The 16075-nt window shown below is 37.9% G+C and overlaps 2 protein-coding genes across 4 annotated transcripts in view; one reads left to right on the forward strand and one right to left on the reverse strand.

Annotated features, from left to right (window-relative positions):
* The first annotated feature begins 1608 nt into the window (after window positions 1–1608).
* abhd14b (abhydrolase domain containing 14B) lies at window positions 1609–8255 on the forward strand. 2 transcript variants are annotated; one of them, XM_067460460.1, is made up of 4 exons: window positions 1609–1683; window positions 1845–2079; window positions 4845–5086; window positions 5447–8255. In XM_067460460.1, exons 2-4 carry the CDS (start codon window positions 1863–1865, stop codon window positions 5624–5626), a joined length of 639 nt encoding a protein of 212 aa, XP_067316561.1. In that variant the 5' UTR covers window positions 1609–1683; window positions 1845–1862; the 3' UTR covers window positions 5627–8255. The 2 variants fall into 2 exon arrangements, with proteins under 2 accessions (XP_067316561.1, XP_067316563.1); XM_067460462.1 differs by lacking the exon at window positions 1609–1683 and adding an exon at window positions 1726–1745.
* A 5298-nt stretch (window positions 8256–13553) lies between these two features.
* Window positions 13554–16075, reverse strand: part of cacna2d2a (calcium channel, voltage-dependent, alpha 2/delta subunit 2a) — a 320181-nt gene continuing 317659 nt past the window's right edge. For both annotated transcript variants that reach the window (XM_067460456.1, XM_067460455.1), the window contains one exon: window positions 13554–14084. In XM_067460456.1, the coding sequence (XP_067316557.1) occupies window positions 13977–14084 (108 nt within the window). In that variant the 3' untranslated portion in view covers window positions 13554–13976. The remainder of the gene's footprint in view (window positions 14085–16075) is intronic.

The raw sequence follows: 16075 nt of genomic DNA on the forward strand, positions 1-16075 counted from the left end.
CCCAATGGATCCGGATAGAGTAAACATGTGCCAAAACAAACAAACAAACAATTATATATAAAAAAATGATTATTATAGACAGTGAGAGTTCTCAGCATTACATATCTAATGAACTTCTGATTAACACATTCATTTGAATTCGAATTATCACAACGCACATATTGATGTCATTGGAAGAAACATTAAAATGAACAAATTCACATCATTTAAATTTACATGCAATGCAGGGATTCCTGAAATTTGCTGAAACTTTATATATTTACTTTAAGTACCCCCTGAGATTTTAATTGGTAAGTTAGGTCAATAATAAAATAAAGCTTTTAATAAAAATAATAATAAATTTAGTTCACCGTTTTCTGATTGGTTAATAGTCACATGACATGCAGGTAATCTTTTTTAAGTAGTGTTTTTTATTAATTAATTACTTAATAGCTTTTCATTAAACTTACAAACTAATCTAGGAAACCATAACATAATGTAACATTTAATGCACTTTGTGTTGTTGATAACAAAGAATGGAATATATATTTATTTCTCTTTGTATTTTTATATCAAAAAGATTATTCTACTCAAATCATTGTGATAAACAAGTTAGGTAAAAAGCAATCTAAAAGTAATCCAAAAGTAGTCCGATTATATTACCTTAAATATTTTATGTAATGGATTATGTTCCTAACAATTTTTGTCATGTAATATGGTATTACAAATTGTAAGTAATCTAGCTCGGCATTTTTATGTATTTATTTTTTCTTATCTTATGATGGATTTTTCTCCCTAATCCGTTTGAAAGTGACTCTTTACGAGTCATTAACTCATTCAGTCATAGAATCATTCAACTGATTCGCTAAAAATACGACAAAAACGAATCTTATAATGCTTTATAAAATCTGTATTCTTCCAAATATCTTTTTATTATTTTTTAAATCAAACAATAATTGCCTAAGGACGTAGAAAACGTTAGAAAACACGGCAGTTGGTAAAAACGATTCACCTCGACTGAAAAGATTTGTTTACAAATGAAATGGTGCTATTTTAAATCAATTGCTCCATTTACATCTGGTATTACAGGTTGTATAAGTGATCGGATCACATTTATATAACATTTGACCACATTAAAAACATAATGCAATCACGACACAAATTGATCGGATCGCTCCATTTGGATCGCCAGGAACCGATTCTCACCACATTCGATTCGACAAAGATCCGCAATCTATTATGTAAATAGCGTTTTAAATTCCAATCTCCATCCAAATTTAAAAAAAAATTACACACACACACACACACACACACACACACACACACACACACACACACACACACACACACACACACACACACACACACACACACACACACACACACACACACACACACACACAAAGAATCCAAAACCTAGCCACATTGCAGGCTAATGAATGAAATGTTAGGAGCGTTTTATTTAGGTTATTTAGTAAACACCCTAATGAGCTTAAAAGCTCGTTGTAATTCAGTCATGTAAGAATAAGTTAAAATTAGTATAAAAGCTGGTTAAAATGTTCAAATCTGCCACATTTATGAATATCGTCATCAATGGACATGTTTGTGTTGTAATTATTGACATGGCCTGAAGAGGTCAGTGTGTCTCTCTGGTAAAACTCACCGTCTTCCGGGACTCAAACCTCTGCTCTAGTTTATATTCTGGTACAAAATGCTCTACTCATGGTTCATAGGCTATGTGAATTACTGAACTTTAACAAACAAATGTATCGAATACTTAACATTGTAACTTATACTAACGTCGTTTGTTGATATAAATCGAAGTGTTTCGCGGGTGAACTTTGCTCTTGTGTTTGTTTCTCCAGAGTTTCGCTCTCATCATCATGTCTTCGGTTCGGATGTCAGAAGGCTCGGTTCGGCTGGAAATCTGCGGAGATCAGCCGCTGTTTTACCGGCAGGCGCTTCCGTCGAACGGTACCGCCAAACTCTGCGTCCTGTTGCTGCACGGGATCCGGTTCTCCTCGGAAAACTGGTTGAAGATCGGGACTCTGGAGGCTTTGGCTGCCGCGGGTCACCGAGCTGTGGCGATAGACCTGCCAGGTGAGCGACAGAAATCATCAGATGGTAATATGGGGAGAATATGGTAGAGTGGGGGAAAGGAAACGCTTCTTATCCTTTTCATATCATATACTGTTAAAACTGTGATGTTCTGTAAGACAACAATCTTTATAAACCCCTTTTCTTACGGTACTGTATATCACCAGTTTAAGCTGTGCGGGGAAATCTTCTACATCAGTCCGGTCAATGATGACAGCTTTGTTGTGCAAGTTACTAATTACACCCTCAATAGATTACTCTTTCCAAAAAGTATTTAATTACTTATTAATCACTTTCTTAATCCAATATCAACCTCGACTAGTTAAGTGATTCAAGGATAGACATGACATGGTCTTTTTTAATTAATTCAAATACAAAATATAAAACTACATCAATTATTCTTATTAACTGACCGAAGTATTACACATGGGAAGGATAGATAAAACATGCATTTTAAAGTTTTGATGTTAAATTCCACTATTGTAATATGTATAATTGTTCTACAGACTATACACCGTATTTAGTTCAATTAAGTCAATTACACAAGAAATAAGTAATAAGTAAGTAATCCCTTACTTTACTTTTTCAAGGTAAAATTAATTAAATTACAGTAACTAATTACTTAGTAACTAGTTACACCCAACACTGGATGACAGTGTTATCTATTCTAGTGCAGGGCAGGGGTTTTCAAACTTTATGATGCCAAGGACCCCCAAATATGATGAACCTTTAATGAGGGACCCCCTTCCTAAAACATTTAAACTGTTAGATAAATAGTAAGTGTGACATTATAAATACAAAATATTGTTTCCAAACTTAAATTGGTTATACTTGATGTTGGCTGTATAAACCTAAAGAACATTTTCAATTAAAAAATGATTTGTATAAGCAACTTTCACAATAAATGTATGTAAGCATTTTCCCCCACTCTAAAATATACCTTGGTACAGAATAATTACCATATTATTACCATGGAGCATATAACTTTGTATATTTGTGGTGCCATGTCAAAAACTATGATACTTTCTGTCAAAACTTATAAAACTTAAATATATTAAAACATTTTTCATATTTTAGTTATGACTTTAAAGCAAATGTAATTAATGTTAGACATGGAAAGTGCTGTAAAACACTATATATATATATATATACAAAATACTGTATATTTTCTTTTTTTTTTAACAAAAGTACTATTCTGGCAAAAAAATAACTTAAATATATCATGGCAAAACCCATCGTATTGCCATACATACTTTTTGTAAATATTAGGCTAAATTTATTAGCATATACTGTTAATTTGGTTAATATAGCAAATGTATTGTATATTTTTTAATATAATATGTATTATAATTATATTTACTGATTATTTAGTTAGTATATAACTATATAATGTTTATATGCAACTCTTACAAAAACAAGAACCAGGGATGCCTGTTCTGCGTTTTCTCTAGCATTTGAGACATGCTCGTCGGACCAAATATTGATGAGGCACTTACCTTCTCGTTGCTCCACGTTTGCGTTTGCCCTAGACTCAAGGTGTTTCTCAATGTCAAGGATGCTTCCTTGGAAGGACGGATCCTTCAAAGTCACTTCCTTCAGAGGCTAGGCGAGGCTCCTCTTTAGCATTCGGAGAACACATAAATGGAACAGGCTAGCAAGTGCACGTCATTGCGTCATTACGTCAGTAAAAAGGTCCGTTGGCCATCAATAACGTTATGTGTAACGTTATTTGTATTTTTTTAATATCAATACAGTATATAAAAGCATTGTGGCAAGCAGCGAGGTGAGGGTCCGTGAGAGCGGCCGGTGGAGTGATAATGAGCGGCAGCTGATCGCCACCACACCGGTCTCGGCTCACGGCAGTGACGGGAGTATAATTGGAGGAGCATGGAAGACGAGAGAGGACTAGGCCTGGACTTTATGTTATGGTTTCTTTATGTTTTATTATCTGTGTGCGGGCAGTCGCCTGTGAGGGGGCTATTATAAAGTTGTTGAACGTTTGCCGATTCCCGCCTCCTTCCTTCCCATCTACAAACCCCGATACAAGCATATTTGCCCCGTTCACGCTCCGAGTCCGAATCCGGGAACGTCTGATAGCAAAGCTGCACGCATAGGATTGTGGGTGATTTGAGAACGCGAAGTGCGCGAAGGCTACTCATATGCATCCTTTTCTGTATATGACATATTTTTCGAACGAAGTACTCAGTCCTTGGTTGAATTCCGAGGATCCTCGACATTGGAACAGTCCTTCGTCGGATGTCGATGACGTGGCATCCTTAGAATTCTGGCTTCCGAGGATCCTTCCTTGACATTGAGAAACGCCTTCAGTTTGAATACACCGATCTTTCGTTGTCAGATCAGCTGACTTGTATGTCGCATATTGTGACATCATGTCCTGTCTTTGGTTCGTGTAGCGTTCATATATAAACCGAACCGCACCAGAGTTCATTTGGAAGTGGACCGAGACCCGTCTTTTTAGCGGTCTTGGTCCGTTTGTTCGGTGGCACTAAGGGTTCAGATGTCAATATATGTCATTTAAGCCAACCAATCAGGTTGTGACTGTATCCCTATGCATTTGGTTCGGTAATTTTAGGTTCGCTGTTAAAAATGCCAGTGTGAACGCTAAGTGGACCAGGACTAAATAATTTGTTTTTTGGTCCGGACCAAACGAACCGAACTACAAGTGTGCACCCGGCTTTAGTCTCTCTCACTAACTGACCGCGGTCTGTCCTCCTGAAGCGGCTCATCTCTGTGTGTCTCTCGCTCAGGCTTGGGTCAGTCGAAGGCGGCTTCGGCCCCGGCTCCGGTGGGTCAGCTGGCTCCGGCCCTGTTCCTCAGACAGGTGTGTGAGGGCCTGAACTCCGGCCCTGTGGTGCTCATCAGCCCGTCTCTCAGCGGCATGTACTCGCTGCCGTTCCTCTTACAGCACTCGGAGCAGGTCAAGGCCTACATCCCTGTGGCTCCGATCTGTACAGAGAAGCTCTCAGCAGAGCAGTACAGCAGCATACAGGTCATCTATCTATCTATCTATCTATCTATCTATCTATCTATCTATCTATCTATCTATCTATCTATCTATCTATCTATCTATCTATCTATCTATCTATCTATCTATCTATCTATCTATCTATCTATCTATCTATCTATCTATCTATCTATCTATCTATCTATCTGTCTGTCTGTCTGTCTGTCTGTCATACATTCATTCATCGATATGCTCATCCGTCCCTCCCTTAGTCTATCTATGTAATTGTCATCTTTTTTTATTCCTAATTAGATTTAATACTACATATTTAAATTATTTTGAGTTGATTAATGTATTTACTAAAGGCTTAAAATGTGTGATTTCCATCTTTATGTATCTGTACAGACTCCGGCTCTTATAGTTTATGGAGACCAGGACACTCAGCTTGGGGAAGCGTCGCTAAGCAACCTGAGCCATCTACCCAATCACAAAGTTGTGGTAATGAAGGGGGCGGGGCATCCGTGTTACCTTGATGATCCAGAGACCTGGCATAAGGCGATCCTCGACTTCCTACAGCTGTTGTGATCATATTAAAAACCCTAATAGAGTAAAAGTACTAATTGAAAACATTAATTACATAACTGGTCAATATAAAGTACATTCATTTTTAGACTTTATAACTGAACATCACTCAGTATTTTGCTATGCAATCTTGCATAATTATATTTTTGTGGTTTTATTTGTAATGCTTTTCATGTGGACGCGTGGCGCTTGTTGAAAGATGTGTGTGTAAAGACTTAAGTCAATGTGACATGCTGTTTGCAACCCAATTCAATTCAGTGGCTGCGTCCGAAAGCTTAGACAGCTGATTGCCTGGCTGCCTTATAGAGATACCTTACGGAAAACTGATTCGGACAGACAGACTTCTGAGGCAGCATAATGGTTTAATGATCTACAGCAAAATAGAGATAACTAAAGCTGCGTAACTTGGCATTAAAGGGTCCATAACACACTGTTTGTGCCAGTCTGGTGTTAATCTTGAGTAGCTATAGAGTTGTGTTGATCCTTCATATCTCACAAGATTCTTTAGTTTATCATATTTATAAAAGACGGATACACTGAACCGATTCTTTCTGAAAACAGCCGAGTCTGTGGAGGCGTGCAGTGGGCGGAGCTTAAGACACACACACACACACACACACACACACACACACACACACACACACACACACACACACACACACACACACACACACAATCATGGCATTATCCCTGGATAACTTTAGATTCACTATATGTTGTTGTTCACATATGCACTTACGTAGATGCCGTTTATTGTAAAGTTCAAATAAGTTTAATTTCTTGTCAAATCTGCATCTATCCATTATTTTCTGACAGCCACGTGGAGAGACTGGGCGGTGATTTATATGACGTCTAAATGTAGATGCGATGGCTGGATTGCATTTACATTACACTGAGATCACAATGCGTCCTCAAATACCTCTGGACCAGGACGCGCTGATCGGATCACCTTCCCATCAGAAGCGCGTTTACACTTATCTTTTCAATGTGTATGTGGACAACATCTGGATCACATATTAATGCCAAGTGTAGAAATTACATAAAAAGTGGAAAACGTTGGCCAAAAATGTACATTTAAACACAAACTGACCACCAACCGCCACTTTCAGACGCCATCTTAATTTTTTATCCCACTTGTCATGTAATGGAACGCACAGAATTGTGGGATATCAAAGGCAGTGAAGGATATAGTTATGCTGCCTTTAAAAAACTGCCTCATGAGACAGGAAGTGAAGCTAACTATTGAATTCAGACGCGCCTTGATGCCTTTTTTAAGCTTTCGGATGCAGCCAATAAGAAAATACTGTAGGCGGGACTTGATTGTATCCGTCTGGAACTGATTGGACAGTGAAAACTAAAGCCTGTTTTACATCGCCTGAAAAGGAAAGTAGTTTCAGAGTGAGAGCAAGTTATTATATTATGCTTATTATACAAGTTATTAACTTTACATTTTTTTACTATGATGAATCGTTCACAGTAAGCATAAGAACAATTTCAAATTCATTATTTTATGCATGTTGTAGATCCTATTGTGAACAATTGGTATGTGCGCGATTCATTTATTGACCTCATAATGTTCAAAATATCATAACTGGACCCTTTTGGTGATGTACACAATCATTTATTTCACTCAAAATCCGCTTTTATGATAATATGCTCACTATACTTTTGACGATATAGTGAATTTATTTGCTTTTTTGAAAGAAAAAGAAATAGAAATCAATCATGAATATGTATATATTAAGAATGTATTGCGTATAATGATGCTGCTCATTAAAACGAATCGCAGTGTTTCTAATGAACCTCTAGAACATGTTGATTGCACCAGAAAAATAAACACTACACAATGCACTGAAGTGAAAAATATGAACATTATTTAATAACTGATTCTCTGTAATAAACAATTTGAAAATATTTTACAAGGAGTCACAGACACAATATTTTACAAATTTTCTCTTGACTTTTTTTTGTTTGTTGTCTGTACAAAAAAAATGGAGACGAGGCACTGAGCCCCCAACACACAATCCAATAAACCAACGAAAGAAAAAAACGCTCACCATGATTTCAGACCTCAACTCATGAGTATTATCAGCAGTTTTGTGTTTCTATTTTTTAATCGTTAATACATTTTAAAACCTCACTCATGTTAAATTCAGTTTCTCCTTTGTACGTTTTTTTTAATATATATTTTTGTACACATTTGTCACGGAGCACCAGACTAAAGACTACGTAATCACATACACACGTCTCGCTGATGGAAACGCGCCTACGATGATGTTGCTCTGAAGGGGGAGGGGCTAGAGGAGGGTCTGAGCTAATGACTCCTCCCAGTGGGCGGGTTATACATTAGGCCCCTCCCCTTGCGCAAGCTGCTTCCTCTTTTTAGCTTTTCTTTTTGAATACTTTTTTTTTTCTCTTTTTTTGGCAAAAGCAAATCTTTCAGACCACTTAAAAACAAGGACTTTTGTTCCACAGTGTACTTGGAATTGTGACACAAGACCGACACATTCATGATCATTTAATCGCAGCGTCTTGCCAAGATGTGTTTTCCTAATTCAGGCAGTTCAGTGCCCCTGTACAACGACAGTGTTCCAGTTTTAAGACAATTACCCCCCCCCCCCCCAAAATACAATAATAATAATAATAATAATAATAAAAAATGGCAAAGTTTTAAACCAACTCACCAGGATCAAGAACAAGGCATTTTCCCAACATTCAGAGCACTGTTAGCCCTGATATGAAATAAAATTGTAGACTGTTTCCATAATCAGGCAAAGAAAGAGGTACACATTAGCTGTTTAACAGGTTTCAACATTGAAGTTGTGGGTTAGAGGAATATTTCACCCCGAAATGAACTTTATGTCATCATTTTACTCACCATCACACCATTCCAAACCGTTGTTCTGTCCAGGAGAACCTGATTTGAGTGATTTGACATATATTACACAAGACATATGGACAACGTTATGAGCTTGAAAGCCCCTTGTTTCTATATTTTACCATCCCAGACTACAAGAGCGTCGGTCCAGTTCTGGCCCACATCTGGTTGAATCCACATGTACCAGATGTGGCCCGAATGTGGGCCGACAGCATTTTGCAGTCTGGCATACTTTTTATGGCACTTGGAAAACCCCATAAATTCGAATGTAAAAACATGAGGGTGAGTAAATGTTTCATTTTTGGGTGAACTATCCCTTTAACCTCACGTCATCATACCGGCACCTCAGTTTTTGCCATTAAGGTAATCGGCAACAGTCTTTTAAAAAAAAAATTTTTTTTCTAGCTTACAATACCACACACACAACCTCAAATTTAATAATTTATCTTTTCCATTTATAGGTCTCAATGGGGTCTAAAATATATATATTCATACTGTAGATGGATTCATAACCATCCGGGTTATAAACAGGAGTCATATGTGATAGTGTCAGGATCAGGATTGCATTCAAGTTCAGATATTAGTGATATGTACAACTCTTAGCACAACATTTAGCATATATACCTCACCAATTAATTCTGAAGGTGAATGAAAAACAAGTGATCAGACATGCTCTCAAACAAGGTGTACAAAATACATCACATCCTGACAGCTTTTCATGAGATAGATAAGAAAACGACAGATAATCAAACTCATTTACTCACCCTCGTGTCATGTATGAGTGTCTTTCATTTGTAAAACACAAATGGACATGTCTTTTCCATCCATTTGTTTCCTACAGAAGAATGAATGTCATACAGGTTTGGACCCAGACAGCAACATAGCACCGGCCCATATCTGGACTGGTTCACGTTAAATCCACAATGTTGCTGTCTGGGGAACGACATTAGGGTGAATAAATGCTGGCAGAATTTTACATTTGGGGTGAACTGCTCTCTTTAAACACAGATAGAGGGAATGCATTAACATGTTTAAGTGCTGTCTTTTTAAATTGCACAGGCAAATGAAACAGGCTTTAACAGATTTTGCCTCAAGACGGACAGATATGAAACATTCGTTTGACACGGATCATTCCTTCAACACCAACAATGACAATACTCTCAAAATACTTCTCAAAATTGTCACATTTTCACAGTTATTTCACGTAACAGCAAACATCGATTCTTTTCTTTCAACCATCAGCAAACCTTCCCCAGACAGCAATAGTGCCGGCCCAGATCTGGTACGTGTTAGAATCCGGATGTGGGCCGGATCTGGGCCGGCACTATTGTTCGTCTTGGTCAGACACATCTAAACACTCACTCCCCTCATACATACCGGACAAATAAACCACAGCAGTCCCATATTTGTGTAAGGAATGCCGTTATGATGGATTGCGGTCAGTTCAACTCCAAACCCTACTTTACCCAAACTCAATAGCAGTATGATCGAGTTTAAACAGCTCTTAATAAGACGATCCTAAAAACCCAATGGGTTGTTTTTCTTGCCATAGAGCTTTGCGCTGTAGGTGATGGCTACTGAAAAGCCAAATATGAAAGCGAGGTTCAGATTTAACCCCATTTACTGACAAAATAAACGCACAAGGTGCTTGTCAAGTTTGTGTACGTGTAGGGATGGAGCTGAAGGGTTTGGCAAAGACAATAATACTCAAAACGATCAATCGCATTCCCTTATGCCAGTCAGGTTTAATGTTTGGAGGAACTGGATGTGTTCGGAATAGCATACTATCATAAGCTGTATTTAGATTGCACACAGTATTGTTAAAATTAGGATTTGTAGTGTGTGCGTGAACTAACTTTTATGGGTTAAATGCAGAGAGGACAAATTCCGAGTATGGGTTACCATATTTGCCCTTCACATTTGTCAAAATGTGCATTATAATAAATGGAATGCTGTCCCACAATGCAATGCACTCAACTTGACTTGCCATTTGCAGTGTGATTACAATATCAACTTCGAATATCTGAACTATTTACCTTTTGACTTGATTATTTGATCAGTTCATCACTTGAACACAACTTAAATAAAAAAATGCAAAAACAATTTTTTTCTTAACCCTCTGGTCTGGTCCTCTTCGTTTAGAGGTCACACTTGGCTCCTTCAAGGTCAAAAGCGACCGAAGCCTTGACATGTAACTCCAATGGATAATCAATGTAATATATTTTGGTTTAATACTATTTTTTGATTATTATTTAGAATTTTGAAGGGATTTTATGATACTATGCAATATTTATTTTTCCCAATTGAAAATAATACACAACTGTTTTCTAACATTTTTCTATTATTGTTCAATTAAAGCAGTAATCCACGTTAAAATAGAAACAATACATTTAAAATCCATTTTTAAGGTATATATATATATCAACTTGAAGGAGTAAAAAAAGAAAAGCTTATTTAATGCCCTGGTGTGACCACAAGATTACTATGTAACTCTATATAAAGGGGCTTACAAATTCATAAATACTTATTTTTTTATTAAGTTGTGGATTTGGATTTATACTAAGACATTCGCAAAGACTTTTTGTCAAGATTTAGATTTAGTTTATTTGAAATGTTGATTTGAAGTGTCAGTTTTTGCATCAATTTTACTACAGTCAAACCTGAACACAGAGGACATTTTGTTACACATGACATCAAATTTCAATAAAAATGAACAGGTATGCTTTATCACAGCTTAATCAATCTGGGTCTGATCTGATTTCGAGGCTTCCATATTGTTACAGCTACACCAGTTAATTTGTGTGTGTGTGTATAATATTGTGGTGTGTGTCTCTGCATGTTTGTCTGTTTTGTACTCGTGTGTAACCTCTTCTTTGCTGTTTGTTTTGTTACTGCATTGTGGCTGAATTATTGAATTTAGTTCACAAAAACCTGCACTAGTTCATATATTTGTGTGTGTTGTGTGTATCATGTACTCTTAATGCTTTAGAGTGTCACCCTTTCATTGCTGTGCACAGTGTTTGATTTGTAGTTTACACCACCAAAGTTTTAGTGTATTTTTTTCCTGTCAGTAATTTCTGACTGAGAAGGAGCCAAGTGTGACTTACTTTAGCATAGCCGAATCAGGTCCATTATTTCTTTGTGCATTCACATAGCTAATGCGACAAAAGTCACCAAATGTCATACCAATCCGATGTAACGAACGTAAAATGTTTCGGTCATTTTTGACTGACGAGACCCAGAGGGTTAACTGGCCACGGCTAAACAATAATGTGACCATATTAAAAAGTTAATCGGTGAACAACATTAGTGAGTACAGTATGGAGTACGCTATTTCGAAACACAACCTGTTTGAGTAGCGTTTTAAAGCCCAAGACTTTTACTTGCTCTAAACTGACTGAGCTCAATCAGCACCATGATCACCGCTGTCCAATATAAAAGTACATCAAGGCACAGCTAAAAGAAGGTTGATAGAGGGCCCAAAACAAGGATTTTTGCTTAAGTTTCATTGCATTACTAACATTTCAACATAAGAGAAAAAGGGCCAGATTTACTAAACAGGGCAAATTAGCATGATAGCGCAATCAAAGTGGAAATTTCTGTGCGTGATTTACTGACGACGCGCATGTTAAAGAGCACAGACGCAGCTGGATCATTTGCATAATGACCAACACAATCTACCAAGGGCAGCGTAAATTAGCAACTTGCTTTTTTGGGGGGGTTTAAATAATGCCGCAAATTAACGAGCGCAAACTTTAGTAGACCACCTTGCATTATAGATTTAAGTATTCTCCTCCTCGTCTGAAAGGGAAACTCCTACCGGATAAGGTCAGCCGCAAAAATGATCAGCGCTAATTTCTCACTGCGTGTCTTTGGTAAATCCTGACAGTAGTTTTTTTAAGGCCTAAAGAGGGTTTGTAAGCTGTTAGTAAATCTGGCCTAATATCATGACAGATAATGAAAACTAGTCAAGGCCAGAAACAAACTATGCAAATATGCAAAATGCTGTTTTGGGCCTTACATGTATATACTGCATATATGTATAATAAATAAAACATTTCTCCTCTACATGAATGATTGACTAGGATCATGGTAACGACTACCATTCACTGACAAATCCATCAGTGCAAAGAAAAAAAAAAAGAACGGTGCAAACTAACAGCGAATGCAATGTGTGGTCGACATTCTGCGATGGTGAAAAACTGTCCAGAACAGAATTGTAGAGACTGCAAACTGACTTCATCGCTAAAAATACTCAAACTTCATTTCAATCTCATCTTGCATGTTTTCCATTCAACGACAGTGACCATGTCTGTCGTGCTCCATAAAATAGATAAATAAAAGTAGTCCATTTGATAGCTTTCTGTCTGTTCATCAAGTTTAATGCAGTTTTTTTTTCTCTCTTTGGAGCTGGAAAGTCATGGTCACTATCGTTATTGATTTAAAAATTTCTCATTCGCTTTTGGAACGTGAATAAATCAAACAGACGTGTCATTTTTGAGTGAACTAGTCCTTTAAAAATGATCACATGATATTACATATTAGCTGCAAATATTATATAACTGAGGCATTAATATAGTTTACCTAAAAAGCAACACAAATAAAAGCCTAACCTAATGGGATCAGGAATATACAGAGAAATAATAAATATATGAAGCCCTTGTGACTGATGAAGGAATGGTGTGATACTGCTTTTATTTCCCTTTCACTTTTTCTTTCTCTGTGGTTTTCCTACCTCCTAATTTGGCTAGAAAAATTAGACCACGCAACAAGTCTCATTTTGGCAAGAAGTAGATATAGTGCATAAATAAATAATGATAATTGAATAAATAGCATCTATCGTCTTCCCTTTCTCATTAAATACCCTAATATATGGAGGTATGTTTTTAATACTCACATATTTTTTTTTGTTTTGAGAATCACTTAAAGTTCTGCACATTTTCGGTTATTTTCTTATTACCGGAAGCAAGATGGCGTCAGAATGTCCTGTAAACCCGCGACACGAGTTACAGGATGAAGGTGAGGATGACCTTTCCCCTTTAGAGGATGAAGGTGAGGATGACCTTTCCCCTTTAGAGGATGAAGGTGAGGATGACCTTTCCCCTTTAGAGGTGGAGTCAAACGAAACTAAACCCGTACGGCCGCAGAGGCAGGAGGGAACAGTCCGTGTCATTTTCCACCACGTCTTCGTTTCCAAAATGGCCGTCGGTTTCTCATCGCTAGCTTCCTGTTTTCATGAAGACACTTTTAGCTCCTCCCACAAATGCTCTTGATTGGCAGGAGAGGACAAAGTTCTGCAACGGTCACTAAGCAACAACCTGTGAAGCTAAGTGGATGAAGCAGTACGACTGGGCTTCCGTATAAGGGCAGAAGGAAGTCCCTTTATATTACCTATGACTAGAGCAACGGGGAGATAAAGGAGAAATGCGGAATTAAGGTGACGAGAAGGAGGGAGAGGAGGACAGGAGGATGGAGTTAAACTGACGGTTGGGCCAGAACAGAAAAGAGGAGGAGCTGGAGGAGGAGTAAAGTGAGGAGGGAGGGGCGGAACGAGTGACCCCGCCCACAGTCTGATGTGTTCTCCTGGAAGAGAGGCAAAGAGAAACGTGTGCTTTGGTTAATACTCTGTGTTTTTTATGTACATCTTCTCAACATGAAATGACTTTCACAACCTGCATTAATGCCTTTTCACACTGGACGCGATTTTGACGCGTGAACAATTTGCGCGATGGCTTTCTTTGATCAGCGGTGTGTGTGTAATGAGCGCTTCCACATCGAACGCAAATCTGTGGTGAAAAAACAACATTAATTTTTTTGTTTCGATGTTGATTTTTTTTAAGTCTAGCAGCGACAGAAACGGCTTCAACCAATCACATACAAGGAAACAAAGGTGATGAAATGTCCAGTTGATGTCACGAGCTATTCAATCAACATTAACCATTGCCAGGTATGGCGTTTCTCATGAAATTACAGCTAAAGTTCTAGTTAAAGCTGTAAAGTTAAGCAATAACTTAACCTTTTATAAATTTATTTGTTTTCTAAACCTTGTGTCCGTGATTATGGAAAGTGAACGTGTTGCCATCAGTACGTCTGTGGCACTTAAATGTTTATATTGTGACTCTGGAAACATCTGCTCCGGATCGTTTGGTTCCTGAAGTGTGTGGTTTGTTAGCCTGACAAGCCAGAGCCACATCAAGATGTTTGGTCTGGAAACTCACCATTGACGGCTCAATCCGAGGGGCGGATAAACGGTTGTCTCCAAACTCCCTCTGCACGCGATAGGATAGCGCTACACCAACCAGAGCAACGAAGGTGAAGCGGAGCTCGCTGACAGATTAAACATTCGCCGTATCTGGTCGGCTAAACTCCGAACACATCTTCCCTTCTTAAGAATGACTTCAGTGCCGTTCTTTGTTCTTTTCTCAGAGAAAAGCTTAACTCCAAGTCTTCCAGAATCGCAGTCAAAGCTGATTCGAAAGACCGCCGCCGTTCGCCAGTTTCTGTGTTTACTAGAAGCACGCAAACGCAACTCGGCCGTCGTCATTATGGCCCCGCCCACCGACTCTATACACGATGTGATTGGCCCGTCCAGAGTGAGGGGATTACAGCTCAGAAGGGTATTGAGAGTTCCTAGACGACACTTACGGGCAGATTACATTTGCTGCCGCTAGGGTGCGTCTAAATTTCTAGGCTAGTGGTTTGTCAGATGTGGTGCTGTCTCTGGATGAGCTCCTCAAATTGTCCCACGGACTTTTGAAAGTAAGTGCAGAACCGGCCATGACGAATTTTTAGCTCCTCTACACGATTAGCATACTCCCCTTCAGACGCTCAGATCTTTTCGGTCCTCTAAATAAAATGAAAAGCTCGTCTTCACTGAATGATGAAGTGCCCGTGTTTTCTCAGCTGTCGCCGCGAATGTTTTGAAATGTTGCAGCTCGGAAACGTCGCAAATTCGTATTACGGCTGATGTGAATGGTTTTGACACAAAATATTCTCTTATTCGCTTCGCTTTTTCGTCACGCATCCGATGTGAAAGGGCCTTTACATTGGATATTTCCTTCAGAACATCGTTTACTGATAAATCGTTCACAATAAGATCAAGAATTAAACTTGTCCTTGTATTAAAGGAAGTTCATGGGGTGTCTGGCATCTGAAGTCTGTTCTGTAAACCCAAATAAGTTCGCAAAACTGGCAGAAAAAAATTGGTGGAAATGAGGAAAACCATAAAGAATTTTAAGATAAGTTATTAAAAGTTTAAGTAAGCAGAACTGGTAGACTTTTATTTTGTGCTCATTCATTTTAATTACTCTTAACTTGAAATATTAAGTCATACATTCAATTTAAAATTATCATGTCATCTAAACTTGGCATGCTGGGAAAAATAAATCCCAACCCAGTTTCAGTTAAATTTAAGTTTGGCTAAAATAAAAAATTAAAGAAAGTTCATAAAACTCAAAACATTGAAACTATTTAATTTAATGAAAACGTGTCAGTTTTGTGAACTCAAAAGGAAAATATTTACCTATTAATAATATTTTGAGTTTACTCTACTCAAACCAATTATTTTGAGCTTT

This window comes from Pseudorasbora parva, chromosome 12, assembly GCF_024679245.1.
Source record: "Pseudorasbora parva isolate DD20220531a chromosome 12, ASM2467924v1, whole genome shotgun sequence".
In the NCBI taxonomy this organism is placed as follows: Eukaryota; Metazoa; Chordata; class Actinopteri; order Cypriniformes; family Gobionidae; genus Pseudorasbora; species Pseudorasbora parva.

Excerpts from the sequence above, each read along its gene's own strand:
- abhd14b (XM_067460460.1), top strand. The coding sequence starts at position 1,863 with ATGTCTTCGGTTCGGATGTCAGAAGGCTCGGTTCGGCTGGAAATCTGC. Across the intron at positions 2,080-4,844 it reads TGTGGCGATAGACCTGCCAG|GCTTGGGTCAGTCGAAGGCG; the intron begins GTGAGCGACAGA and ends TCTCTCGCTCAG. Across the intron at positions 5,087-5,446 it reads AGCAGTACAGCAGCATACAG|ACTCCGGCTCTTATAGTTTA; the intron begins GTCATCTATCTA and ends GTATCTGTACAG.